General features: G+C 40.6%; 2 protein-coding genes across 3 annotated transcripts; both read right to left on the bottom strand.

Annotated features, from left to right (window-relative positions):
* Positions 1–517: 517 nt before the first annotated feature.
* Positions 518–8,305, bottom strand: eva1bb (eva-1 homolog Bb (C. elegans)). The gene is made up of 3 exons (XM_069691736.1): positions 7,860–8,305; positions 4,435–4,561; positions 518–3,307 (listed from the first exon to the last, which is right to left on the bottom strand). Exons 2-3 carry the CDS (start codon positions 4,499–4,501, stop codon positions 2,877–2,879), a joined length of 498 nt encoding a protein of 165 aa, XP_069547837.1. The 5' UTR covers positions 4,502–4,561; positions 7,860–8,305; the 3' UTR covers positions 518–2,876.
* A 2,476-nt stretch (positions 8,306–10,781) lies between these two features.
* Positions 10,782–12,171, bottom strand: lsm10 (LSM10, U7 small nuclear RNA associated). Of its 2 annotated transcripts, none has more exons than XM_069691682.1 (2): positions 12,108–12,171; positions 10,782–11,281 (listed from the first exon to the last, which is right to left on the bottom strand). In XM_069691682.1, the coding sequence occupies exons 1-2, from the start codon at positions 12,160–12,162 to the stop codon at positions 10,839–10,841; spliced, it is 498 nt and encodes a 165-aa protein (XP_069547783.1). In that variant the 5' UTR covers positions 12,163–12,171; the 3' UTR covers positions 10,782–10,838. The 2 variants fall into 2 exon arrangements, with proteins under 2 accessions (XP_069547783.1, XP_069547792.1); XM_069691691.1 differs by having other exon boundaries at positions 12,035–12,154.
* Positions 12,172–12,531: the final 360 nt, after the last annotated feature.

The raw sequence follows: 12,531 nt of genomic DNA, 5'->3' as shown, positions 1-12,531 counted from the left end.
AAATTATTATAATCCTGCCGTTTTAAATTTTGTCAGAGAACCTGAATTTAAAAAATAAAAAAAATAAAATAAAAAAAGTGAACAGAGACCTAAAAAATATGTGGGAAAAAAACAAACAACATTTTGTGAAAGGCAAAAAACTAAAACTGTATTTTCAAGAGGAGAAGAAACGAACTAGCAGAACTAGTTTTGTGAATCTGACTGCTGCTTCGTCCCACTTTTGACTCTGTACATACTGCATGTACGAAACAGGACTGTAGGACTGTTTGGTTGGTTGTTGTTGTTTTTTGTTTAATCTAAAGCTGAAAACTTTTTTACTGTTCTCAACAGCTTTGAAGTACTTGTCTTTTAATTTTCAATAAATTTTTCTTTGATTCAGGCCATTTCTGTGAATGTCATTTTTCAAGATCTTTAAATTTCTGCAGAGATTTCTAAAGACCCCACTGCCATATGTAATAACAATAATAGTAATTACAATATAACAACACAACTCGACTTAAAATAAATAAAATATGTAGCAGTAATGCTTCTCTGGGCCTTTAAAATGATGGTAAGTCTGTTGATTTTTTTTTTTTTAAAGCCTAAAATTTGTTTTAAATACCTGTTTTAATGTCCTAAAGTCTCAGATGGCATCTTTTAGATAGTTTGTTTATTTTGTTCATGTACCATCAGCCCAAAAATACTCAGTTTACTGTCACATAACAAGAAGAAAAGCGTAATATTTTCCCCTTTGAGAAGCAGAGATCGGAACACATTTGGACACTTTTGCTTAAAAAATAACCTCAATGATTTTTCTATCGATCAATTTAAACGACGCCCTTAATGTTGACGGGAAGCTTTCATAACGAATCGCATATTTATTCCCTTCAGTTGTAGCTTTACTTTGTCTTCTGTGAAAGTAACTTAAAGACGTGGCATCTGTCGCTATTTTCGGACATCTTATGAATCGCTTTTGTTGAATTCATTTAGAAAGTAAACAACTAATTGATTAACAAACCGCTTCATAGTTCATGTTTGTAATCAATTCTCCCAAAATAAGAAAAAGCACCCAGCGGGTGTGATGACGTCTCTAGTATGTTCTGCGGAGGGGCGTCGGAGGTGAAGGATGTTTTTTTTTTTTTTTTTTCGTTCAGGCGACTGAATGAACAGAATGAGCACAAATCATCAGGTCATGAGTCACATTTTGTCACAATGGAGCGCCGTTTTCATCCGAATCCCAAAACAATCTCCCAATTCAGTGAGCGCCACTTAAAACACGACACTTAACGGACACCGGACACGCAAGCTCTCCAGTCGTAACATAATCGGCCCTTTCATGGGCGCCGGAGGGAGCTTCGGCCAGCAGGGGGGGGGGGGAAGAAAAAAAATAGCCCCGTCTCCTGGGGACGCCGCTGGGATCCGCTCGGGGAAGCTGCGCATTGGTAATATCTACAGTACGGCGGAGGTGAAAGGCTCTTTCATACCCTCAAACAGACACGTCTTCACCATAGGGCGAGCAGTGTCGGGGACGAAAACCGGGACGGATCGAGGGTGGTGGGAATTGTGGGAAGGGAAACGCAGGAAGTGACGGGGGTCAGAGACGCGAAACCTGGGAAAAAAAACAAAAACTGGAGGGGTTTCTGTGGGAAGTGGACTCCTACGCCAAGATCAGCCCGCCGTGAAACTGCAGTTAGACACGAATCTTTCTTTCAGTTCATCAATCCGCGTGCTGATATTCTTCCCATGCGGTGTAACGGTGCTCCCAAAGGTTTTGGACGGTTTAGTTGGTAAATCTGAAGGGTTGTGAGTTGAGCAGGGGTTTGTTTTGTTTGTTTGTTTGTTTTTACCCGTAACTGATTGGGTAAATCTTTTCTTTTTCTTTTTTTTCTTCTGCCATATTTCTAAGTAATGTTTCCTTTGTGGGCCTGCGGGCCAAACCAGCTGTAGTCGGATCCACCGGATGGAGGATATTGATTATAAACCTGCCGTCGGCTGAATATTTCTGTCCACATTTTCCTCTCTTTCTATTCTCGAGTTCAAGTGAACGGCATGTTTTCACGTCAACTGTTTGGTCCACATTTAACACGCAAGTAATGATGAGTAAGAGTCGCGTAGTTGTTGTTGTTTTTTTAAGAAAGTGGTTTAACTTTTAATTATTCACACTAAGGTTGAATACAGACAAAGCCAAATCTCTCCTATAACACAATTATGGTGACCCAAAGGGTTCAATATCAAATCAATTAAAAAAAAAATCACATGAAAAAAATAGATAAATTATGATCTATTGTATAACTGAAACTGTTTCTAAGTTTATTGAATAATTTGTATTCTATCTTGGTAATGGCATTTTATTTTTCAGTTTCTTTTTTATTTAATTATGAATTTTAAAACTAAGACTGTTTTATGTCAAAATGACACTTTTCATATAAACTTTTCATCAATCGAAACCTTGTGAAAATATGCTGGACAAAAGAACATTTCTCAGCTCATTTAAAAAATTAAAAAATCACAAATATATTACAATATACATATATATATTTTTTGGTCTATATTTATTCTTGTGATGATTTCATTATATTTGTATTATTTCAGGGTAAATTCAAAAGTTATTCATATTTGGTTGAAGGTTGAGCAGTCAGACTTTGATTTCATCCTTTTATACAATCAAAGTTCCGTTATGATATAAAGGTTTAAATTGGGGGAATCACAATTACACAATTAATGAATCGTTGTTTTTGTTTTTGTTTTTGCCGCCGCCCTCGTCACCCCAACAATTTCCATCCCATCACATATTTAAACATCGACGTCTTTGTGCCTCCGCAGGAATAAAAAGGTGAAACGTGTTCATGTCCGACGCACGCTGGATGTCTCTTTAAGGCCCGGTCAAAGTGTCTTTGTTAGTGGTAATGCACTCGTCCAATCGTCCCCGTCCCCGTGGCCAGGATGTCCGGCTGCCCGTTCCTCCAGATCTCCCTGACGATTCGCTCCCTCTCCTCCAGACGCCTCGCCTTCTCCAGCTCCTCGGCGGACGCGAACACGTTCACGCTCCTCAGCGTGCCGTTGGACTGCCGGTCACTCGGGGGTCCCGCTGTCGCCTTCGGGACCTGCGCCTCCACCCCGTCCCCCTCTGCAACGCTCTCCTCGTCCTCCTCCTCCTCCTCCTCCTCTTCCTCACTCGACTCCTTGAGCTGTCTCCTCTCGGGGGACGGAGGAGGTCTGGAGCGGCGGCGCGTCCTGCAGGCGATGCCGGCCACCAGGAGGCACAGCGCCATGAACAGCCCGAAACAGACGCCCATCATGAAGTAGAGGGCGAAGCTCTCTGGGTTCGCTGCGTCGGCACACAAACGGGTACATTTACTAAAATACTAGAAATATCGCACTTTTTTTTTTTTTTTTTACATCCGCGGCTACTTTTAGATTGAGATTTGGACCTAAAAAAAAACAATTAACTCATCAAATATTTTTCAACATTAAACCAGCGGCATCCGAAAAATTTTTTGGGGGGGGGGGGTTTGAGACCTTTTACAAAAACAATCCGGTTGGAGCCCTTCTGAATGTTTACAAGCGCTTAGCAGAGACGTTTCTCCTTTAAACTTCTCCCATGGAGTCATTTTATGAAACATTAAAGGCACAAAGAGAAAAAAAAAATCCAATATTTCCCAACAAAAGCAGCAACTTGAGAGAAATCCAAAGTGAACATAATCTTGAGCTTCTTTGGACCCTATAGATTTATCTTGTGTCCCTCTGAAGGGGCCCGAACCCTATGTTAGGAACCGCTGAAATGAAGTAGCTGATCACATATTAGTATTCATAATCTAATAATGCCACGTTATATATAATAAACAGTGACAGGAGAGTACATTTTTTTTCACAGGAGAACAAAAGCCAGAAAAACGTATAAAACTGTCAGTTCAGCGTTTTATTTTGCTACCGTGCGTCTTTTTAAAAAAATTTTTTTATTCCTTTAGTGACTCCTATTACATGAAAAGGACTCGATGTGTCGGACTATTTCGAAGTTATGATGCTATTTAAAAAAAATTTTTTTATACATGTTGACATGTAGATGGAACAAACCTTTGGACATATCCAAAGATTTTCTGTTCCCAGTTTTTCTGCTAATGGTTTTCTTCGAGCCATTAGTGCGCCATCCAACTTCACCTCCAGCTCTGTTGATGTTTTCTTTTCTTTCTTTTTTTTTCCTCTTAATAGCTTTTCGAGGCTTTTAAAAGATAAAGCTACGCAGCATTTGTGAATACAAGATAGAGAAAAGTTTAAAAAAACAAACAAACTGATGTTTTAGTCGCACAGATTTTTGTTTTTGTATTTCTCACTTCCCGCTCTGGTAAACTTCCTGTGGTCTCGGGGGGGGAAAAATAATAATAATAATGAAGCCCCTTAAGGGAGTCCCCGGCCTCATGTTGGGAAACCGCGGTTGTAGGCGCGCTGAGGCTTTACCTTTGATGTGAGCGTAGGTCGCCATGCTGTTACTCAGCAGCTCCATGTCTCTTTTAACAGGCTCCATCCTGGTTTTTACTTTACGGGTTTCAAACGTCTCTCATCTCCTTTTGCACCTTTGGAGATCCTGTCAGAAAAAAACACAACAACAACAACAAAAAAACGACACCCGAGTTACTTGATGCATCTGGAGAATGGAGGTCGGAGGTCAGGGGACGAGGACATTGTGTTCCTCGTGAGTGTTTTACAGTCGGGCCGGAGATGGGGACGGCAACACGAGGCCCTCTCGGACCGATGGGGATGTTTATATTTATCACATCAATGCCGGCTCCTTTTCCGGCTTCAAGTCGCCGTTTACACAGCATTTGAAAATCTTGAGGGAGCTTTTGGGTGTACGGTGAGCAAGTAACGTTCCCGGGAACATCTCGGGGAGAACCGCGCGCACACACACATTATCGGTTCTGTTTGCCGGGAGGTCACCGAAGATCTCGTCCCGTAAGAACCGCAAATGTCTTCACACCAAATTTGATCCCGATCCGCCGGATCTTTTCCAGATGAATGAAAAACTTTGACCTGCTGGTTGTGTTGCAGGAAAAGCCAAAGGAAATCCTGAATTGTCTTTTCCAAACTTGATCCACACCCCCTCCCGCCCCCTGCCCTCCCCCCTCCCTCCCTCCCCAACAACAACAATGTGCGTGGGAGCTGAACGTTTTCCTTTTCTGCTGCGATCCCTCCGGGGACGACCGAACCATGCCCGGCTCCAATCGGGGGCTCGAGCCACGGTCCCACCCTGATCGTTATCCCGGTGACTCTTGGCAGACCCCGCGCGCCCTCAGGGGCTTTCTCTTTCTTTACTTTTTTTAAAAATTTTATTTTAAATTTGCTTAAAGGCAAATTACAGTTGTAGTGGAGGTGGGAGGGGGGGGTTTCACCGACTCATGGGAGGCGGTGAACCAAGCACGACTCCGTCTCCACCCTCAATTTCGCTGCCCCCAGACCTCAACAACGTAAGTGGGCAATTTATTTTTCAAGTCAAACGATGTTATTTTGAGCTGATTTAAGACTTTTCATGCCCACCGACGAGACTGATTATCAGAAACCGTGAAGCATTCGTCACTCCGCAGAGATCTGAGTCGGTTCTCAGTTTAATCCGTAAAGGAATAATTTAAAAGTTTTGCGAAATAGTTTGTTTTCTTGGATGTCGCATACAAACCTAAAAACCGTAGTTAGTTTAGATTAACGTAAGGAGCTAAACGACGTAGTTAGTTTAGATTAACGTAAGGAGCTAAAAGCCGTAGTTAGTTGAGATTAACGTAGCTAGTTTAGATTATCGTAAAGAGCTAAAAGCCGTAGTTAGTTGAGATTAACGTAAAGAGCTAAAAGCCGTAGTTAGTTTAGATTATCGTAAAGAGCTAAAAGCCGTAGTTAGTTTAGATTATCGTAAAGAGCTAAAAGCCGTAGTTAGTTGAGATTAACGTAAAGAGCTAAAAGCCGTAGTTAGTTTAGATTATCGTAAAGAGCTAAAAGCCGTAGTTAGTTTAGATTATCGTAGCTAGTTTAGATTATCGTAAAGAGCTAAAAGCCGTAGTTAGTTGAGATTAACGTAAAGAGCTAAAAGCCGTAGTTAGTTTAGATTATCGTAAAGAGCTAAAAAGCCGTAGTTAGTTTAGATTACCGCAAGGAGCTAAAAAAGCCGTAGTTAGTTTAGATTCGTGTAAAGAGCTAAAAGCCGTAGTTAGTTTAGGTTAACGTAGCTAGTTTAGATTAATGTAAAGAGCTAAAAGCCGTAGTTAGTTTAGATTATCGTAGCTAGTTTAGATTATCGTAAAGAGCTAAAAGCCGTAGTTAGTATAGATTCGCGTAAAGAGCTAAAAGCCGTAGTTAGTTTAGATTATCGTAGCTAGTTTAGATTAGTGTAAGGAGCTAAAAGCCGTAGTTAGTTTAGATTAACGTAAGGAGCTAAAAAAGCCGTAGTTAGTTTAGATTCGTGTAAAGAGCTAAAAGCTGTAGTTAGTTTAGGTTAACGTAGCTAGTTTAGATTAACGTAAAGAGCTAAAAGCTGTAGTTAGTTTAGATTAATGTAAGGAGCTAAAAAGCCGTAGTTAGTTTAGATTAACGTAAAGAGCTAAAAGCCTAAATTAGCGTAAAGACTCGAGGATTAGCACAAAAAGTTAGCTTCGGATAAAAACTCGAAACTTAGATTAGTATAAAGACTTAAAACTTAGATTAGTATAAAGACTTAAAACTTAGATTAGTATAAAGACTTAAAACTTAGATTAGTATAAAGACTTAAAATTTAGATTAGCATGACTAGAAATTTAAATTAGCATCAACGCTCGACAGTTTAAAAAAAAAAAATCCTGAAACTTGAGTTCCCGTAAAGACTCAAAATGTCGGTTAGCAGTAAAGACTCAAAAGTTGAGCTTTAAGTTAGTAAACAAAAACAAAAATCAAATCAAACAAAGTCAAAACGGGGGTGGGATATAAACTTGAAACTTATAGGCGAATATAAAGACAAGAAAAGCTGTCTTTGTTACCAAGTTGTAACAAAGTTGTATTTTATTTTTTTTTGCCACAACACTGAAGTCATTTTCTTCATCTTTCTAAGACCGATTATCAAATGTTTAACTGCAGAATCACTTGTGCAGCTCGTCCACAAATGTTCCCATGTTATTTTAAGAGAGTTTCCTTTTTAGACAGAGTTAATTGACGCACTCTCTTCCTCTGTTTCCTCAGAGTGAAACCATATATATATATATATTTTATTTTTTAAATTTTTTTTTTACACAAAGCTCCACTTTGTGGTGAAGTTTGCCCGAAACTGGAAGCACAACACAAATACCAGAGGGGGACAAATGTCCGTTTTATGCGGCCGCAGTCTCGGGCAGACAGATTTAACACCTAACATTTCCAGACGAGTCCAATAACTTCTCCACTGAGCTGGAAAAAAAAAAAAAGAAAAAAGAAAAGAAGCCCGGCAGCTGTAGCTGTTTATGTGAACCCCATAAAAATGCACTCCCGCTAAACCCTCACCACATTTCCTGCTTAGATAACCCTGTTTAAGTCAAAAGATGAAACCTGAAACGGCTGAGAAACAGGCCTTGTTATTTTTACAGTAGTCAACTGTGCTGCCAACAAATGTCAACAACACTGAAGTTGAGAGAAAAAGGAAAAAAAAATAAAAATACATGAGGGAATATTCAAAGTGATAATGATTTAGTCACTTCTGCTCTTATAAAGACTTTTTTTTATTTTATAGTTTGCGGTCGTGTAAAGAAAGTCCAGACTCTACTAATAAACTAGTTTTCTGTCTGACAGCTGAGTGAGAGTTTTGTGTTTGGCTGCAGATATCTTGAGGTCTTGATGATGATCTGTAAGCTCGGACTTTACGTGCAAATGAAGTCATAAATCAGATCATCACTCACCTCGGTGCTGGACGAAAGCTGCACGGCGTCACAGGACACTTAAGTTTCCCCTGGAAAAACAAACGAATATACAGCTCCGGGTTTGGACCCGATCTGTCATCTGACACTCGGATAGGATCCCATCTCTCGCACAAGAAGAAGGAGCAGCTCGGGCGTCGGTGACAAGCAGGACTGGAGGGTGAGCGGCTCTCCACCGAGGTCCACTCCCTCTCACCCCGCGGAGGGAGGAGGACCGGCCGGGAGTGGTCCAGACTCCTGTGTTGAAGGAGGTGTTTCCTGTTCCTGAGTAAGTGAAACTCTCGCATGTACCACTGGCATGTGATTTCAAAATAAATAAAAAAAAGAATGCCTCTTTTTCTTTCTTTTTTTTAATATTATTTTTTTTTTTTATTGGAGCTATTCTGCAGGTATAAACCACACAGCTGACCAGAGGGAGGTGATCTCTCTCTCTCTCTCTCTCTCTCTCTCTCTCTCTCTGGACACTGAGGTCTGTTCACTGTTGAATCTGGAGGGTGGGACAGGAAATAGCTCGTCGGCTGCCATGGGCACCGGGCCGCGGTGCTGCGGGGGCTCGAGGATTAATTGAGCTCTTTGTATTTTAATCTCAACCTGGAGAGGAGTTTAAAAAAAAAAAAAAAAAAAAAAAATAGCTCAGCAGTGAAGTCCGTGAAGAAGATCAGCAGGTGCTAAAATACACTGCTGGGAAGTTTATTCAGTACATTTACTCCGATACTTCAGTATTTATAGGACTTTATGCTGTAATTTATACCTCTACACTCCACCACGTTGCAGAGAAGTATTGTACTCGTACTTCACTACATTTATCTGACAGCTATAGTTCCTTTTCAGATTAAAATATGACGTTTTCACTTTATTTTTATTTTTTTTAACTCTTTGCCTGTAGTCTGGTGATAAACAGATTTTAATCTCAACAAGACTTTAACCTCTTGGAAAATGAAATAACTGAGCTGGAGCTAATTAAAGCCATTAATCAATTGATTGTTTCACTTTGTAATTTCTTTTTTTTTTAAATGAGGATTAAAATCATTAAAAGGAAAGGCAGCAATGAAATGTTTTGAATAGCTGCCAGCTGATTTAACTATTTCAGCTCTACTTGCATCCAACTGGTCAGTAGTTTAATCTGTAAAGAAGCATCGTACCTTTTGAGCTCTTTGTTGTCGTCTTCAATGTTTTGTTTTGTAAAGTATCCAGTAACTTCATAAATGTACAGTAGTGGAGTAAAAAGTCAAATATTCTCCTCTGAAATGTAGTGAGGACATTTTTCTACAGTCCATTTTTCTTTTAAATCATATTTACTGCAACTACAACGACAAAAGCAGGACTTTAATTGGAGAGCGTTTACTGTTTAATTCGTCATTTCACATGGATTAAAGGATCTGACTCAACTTTCTGTGACACTAACCAGCGCTATGCTGCTCCGCATTGCAGAAGAATTGTTGATGCGGTTTGTGGGGGGCTATTCTGAGTCGAGTGAGTGTTGATGTGGCACTCGGTGGTGTTTTCAGCGGAGCAGCAAGTGGTCATTATGTGGGCTGCTGTCATTATGACGCTCTCGAAGTTGCTGTTTTTTAAAAGCAGCCGAGAGGAAAAATACGTCCTTAAAAAAACACAATGATCCGACATTCCTGCGTGCGTTTTCCTTCTTCATTTAATGCACTTGGGTTTTAAATGGGACACACGCCCGTCTAGCTGCAGTTCATCTGTGTTGTGTCAGGCCCGTCCTCTTCCTGACGCTGCGCAGGAATAACATACCCCTTTGCAAAATTCCTCAAATTCCCGATCGCATTTGTGTATGGGTTGAACACTGGGGCTGCAGTTTCCAAGCAAAACACTCTCGTCCTTTCAGCCGCGCTGCTGGTTTCCACTGGCTGGATGTCACCGGGCGGCTCTCTGATGCCGAGATGTTTGCGAGCTGGACGCTGTGGAAACACGGCCGCTTGTTTTCCCCCCTCTTCCAGCAGACTGGCATCTTTCCTGACTAATGTTTTCCTGCACTTGGCCAGTTATTAACTTACACACAGACAGAGATGAGTCTTTGTGGTGGTTGTTACACTGACTCTCTGGAACCACACCCGCACTCACTGTCAGCTGTCATATGTTCCACTTCATAGAATTAATAGATTTAAAAAAAAATTTTTTTTAATCATATGTCTTTATTCGTCGCCCTCCTAAAGTACTTTATAACCTTCGAGCGTCCTCGAAGGGTCCAAAAGTCTTCGACCAAATCAAAAAGTGCGAGTGACGTTTTCATGGAAAGCTGGAAATAATGAGAAAGTTTGAAAGATTTTTTTTTTTTAAAAAACAAAGGATTTCACAAAATTGACAGTTCGTGTCATTTGAGGGTTTTCTGTTGAGGCTTTATTTTTTTTCTCTAGTAGCTATTTAAAAGTGTGAGACCAACGAACTGAACGGATAAGAGTTTTTACTTGAACCTTTCCACCGCTGTTAGAATCATCACTTCATGACATTAACTGTGTTCATTTTTATTTTTTTTGTGTAGAAAACGGTCAGATATCCTTCGGTTGCTGTATGTTTTCCCCATCGAAGCACATTTCGGGTGATTTCATCCACCTGCAGTCACTGTTCACCTGTTGGAAACATGGCTGTGCCTCAAGTTTACAGCAGCACGTTGACCGAGTATCGTTAAATACACGTGACAGCGGAAACATGGCGTCACGACAAGTGACGGTCTCAGAAGCCAGATTGTTATGTTAAGAAAAGAAGCGCTTTCTCAGCATCAAATCACAACTAAACTCAAAAGGTTTCAACAATTTCACGACAAAAAAAAAAAGACAAAAAAAGGAGAAAAACGTAATTGAATTTAAGTGTAATTGAGATATATTTTGCTTTCTTATCTCTGGAGTCAGTGTTCAGATCTGAGAGTAAAAAGAAAACAAAGCCTTCTGCCTCCAAGAGTTTTATGTCCTTCCTACAAAAAAAAAAGAAAGAAAAGAAAAGTCATTTTGTTTTCTTGGCAAACTCTCGCCTGCCTCCTCCTTCGCTGGCGAAGTTGCGGACGCGGTGTATTTTGGCCAGCTGGCTCTCTATGGTCTTCATTATGTCCACGTGGTCGGGGATGTGAACGTAGCGGACGTTCCTGCCGGTGATGAACAGGTCCTGCAGGTGGGCCAGCTGACCCCGCCGGTCCCGGTACAGCACGTCCTCCAGGCGCACGTTCATGAAGGCGTCCACGTTGACAACTCGTCCCCGTGCCGTGCTCTCGTCCCTCAGGTCCACGGTGGTCACCTGTCCCTGCAGGCCCTGCAGCAGCACCACCATGCTGTTCTCCGTGATCGTCCGCTCGCGGATCGAGTTGAACACTTCGACCGGCTTCCCGCTCGACGACGGGGATTGAGCCGCCTCGGGCTCCATCGGCTCTGGTGTGTGGAGGTCGGAGACGCCTGCGGGTAGGAACGAGATTATCAACACTTTGTTGTCCATTGTGTGCCGTGATGTGTTGGGTGTCTGTCTGCAGTATTTATGGTGTCTTTTTTTTGAGGGGAGGCGCAGGTGTATTTAATGACAGCAGACCAACAAAGAGGGATGCGGCCGTAATTAAAACACCTGCGCTTTCCATCAAGATGTCTGCTGTAAAAAAAAAAAAACAAATCTCAGCTCATTTCCACGCTGTACTGATTCTGGTACTGATGTCCCACTGAAGTGAACAGAGATTAAAAAAAAAAAAAAAACTGGGAAATATGTAAGTAAATCATAATAAGAGCAGAAAATGCTGTGAAAAGGCTTTAAAACGTCCTTTATTTATACCCCCTAGTGTTAAATTTAAAGAATTGTTAACTTAGGATATTAGAAGTAGAAAACTACGAAATGGGTTTGGTTTAGAAAATGACTTGATTACGTAGTTTATTATTACGTAGATTACGGATTAAAACAGACCTGCATTTAATAAGTAGGACTCGTCGTGGATGGCAAATGTCAAATTAGGACAGACCAGACCAAAAAAAAAAAAAAAAAAGCTGTCAATATCAAAGATTGTCTGAAAGTTGTAAAAGACAGTCAAACGATCCACAGTACAAACACGTCTTTAATCCGATGTTATGGTTTTGTGTCTCGTAACTTCCGAATTGAATTAGAAAGTCAACAGCGGTCAAATTCAGTACGACGACGCGTCTAAAGAGCCCAAATGAAACGGTAACCCTCCGATGTTGTGTCTAACGTTTACCCGAATCAGTTCAATAGTTAATAGTTAATAGTTAGACGCACCTAAACCTCTGCTGGTGGCGAAAAACCGGTCGAAGATGTAAACAACGTGGTTTTCCCGCATGGAGACTGACGCAGGGACAGCAGCGTGATGACGTTTCACCTGACGTCGTTTTTTTTTTCTTCTTCTTCTTCTTCAAATAACTTTATTCAAAACGAGGATATTTACATGACAATAGAAAAGGGGAAATACTAGAGGGTGAAAAGCAAAGCTAAAACATAATTTAAAATAATAATAATAATAATAAACTAAGATAGTACAGTTACTTTAAGGGAAGGAAACAAATATATTACATGAAACCATTGTTTCACTTTATCACAGGAAAATTGTTTGCATATAATGTTGATTTAAAAATGATTTTTTTTGTTTTTATTTTTTTTATAAAGTAGGCACTAAATTTACCCCTATGAATATGGAGTTTAGCTGAATAGT

The sequence above is a fragment of the Brachyistius frenatus genome, unplaced genomic scaffold (genome assembly GCF_029030835.1).
Source record: "Brachyistius frenatus isolate BFR_SWC_R1_liver_20210118 unplaced genomic scaffold, ASM2903083v1 Contig_2, whole genome shotgun sequence".
In the NCBI taxonomy this organism is placed as follows: domain Eukaryota; kingdom Metazoa; phylum Chordata; class Actinopteri; family Embiotocidae; genus Brachyistius; species Brachyistius frenatus.
This window is presented reverse-complemented; position numbering and strand designations above follow the sequence as displayed.

What these genes read in the sequence shown, in the direction of transcription:
- eva1bb (XM_069691736.1), bottom strand. Translation starts at nt 4,501, where the DNA reads ATGGAGCCTGTTAAAAGAGACATGGAGCTGCTGAGTAACAGCATGGCG. An exon ending in GACCTACGCTCACATCAAAG is followed by an intron (nt 3,308 to 4,434) that starts GTAAAGCCTCAG and finishes GTGCCGACGCAG; the next exon opens with CGAACCCAGAGAGCTTCGCC.
- lsm10 (XM_069691682.1), bottom strand. Translation starts at nt 12,162, where the DNA reads ATGCGGGAAAACCACGTTGTTTACATCTTCGACCGGTTTTTCGCCACC. An exon ending in GTTTTTCGCCACCAGCAGAG is followed by an intron (nt 11,282 to 12,107) that starts GTTTAGGTGCGT and finishes TCCTACCCGCAG; the next exon opens with GCGTCTCCGACCTCCACACA.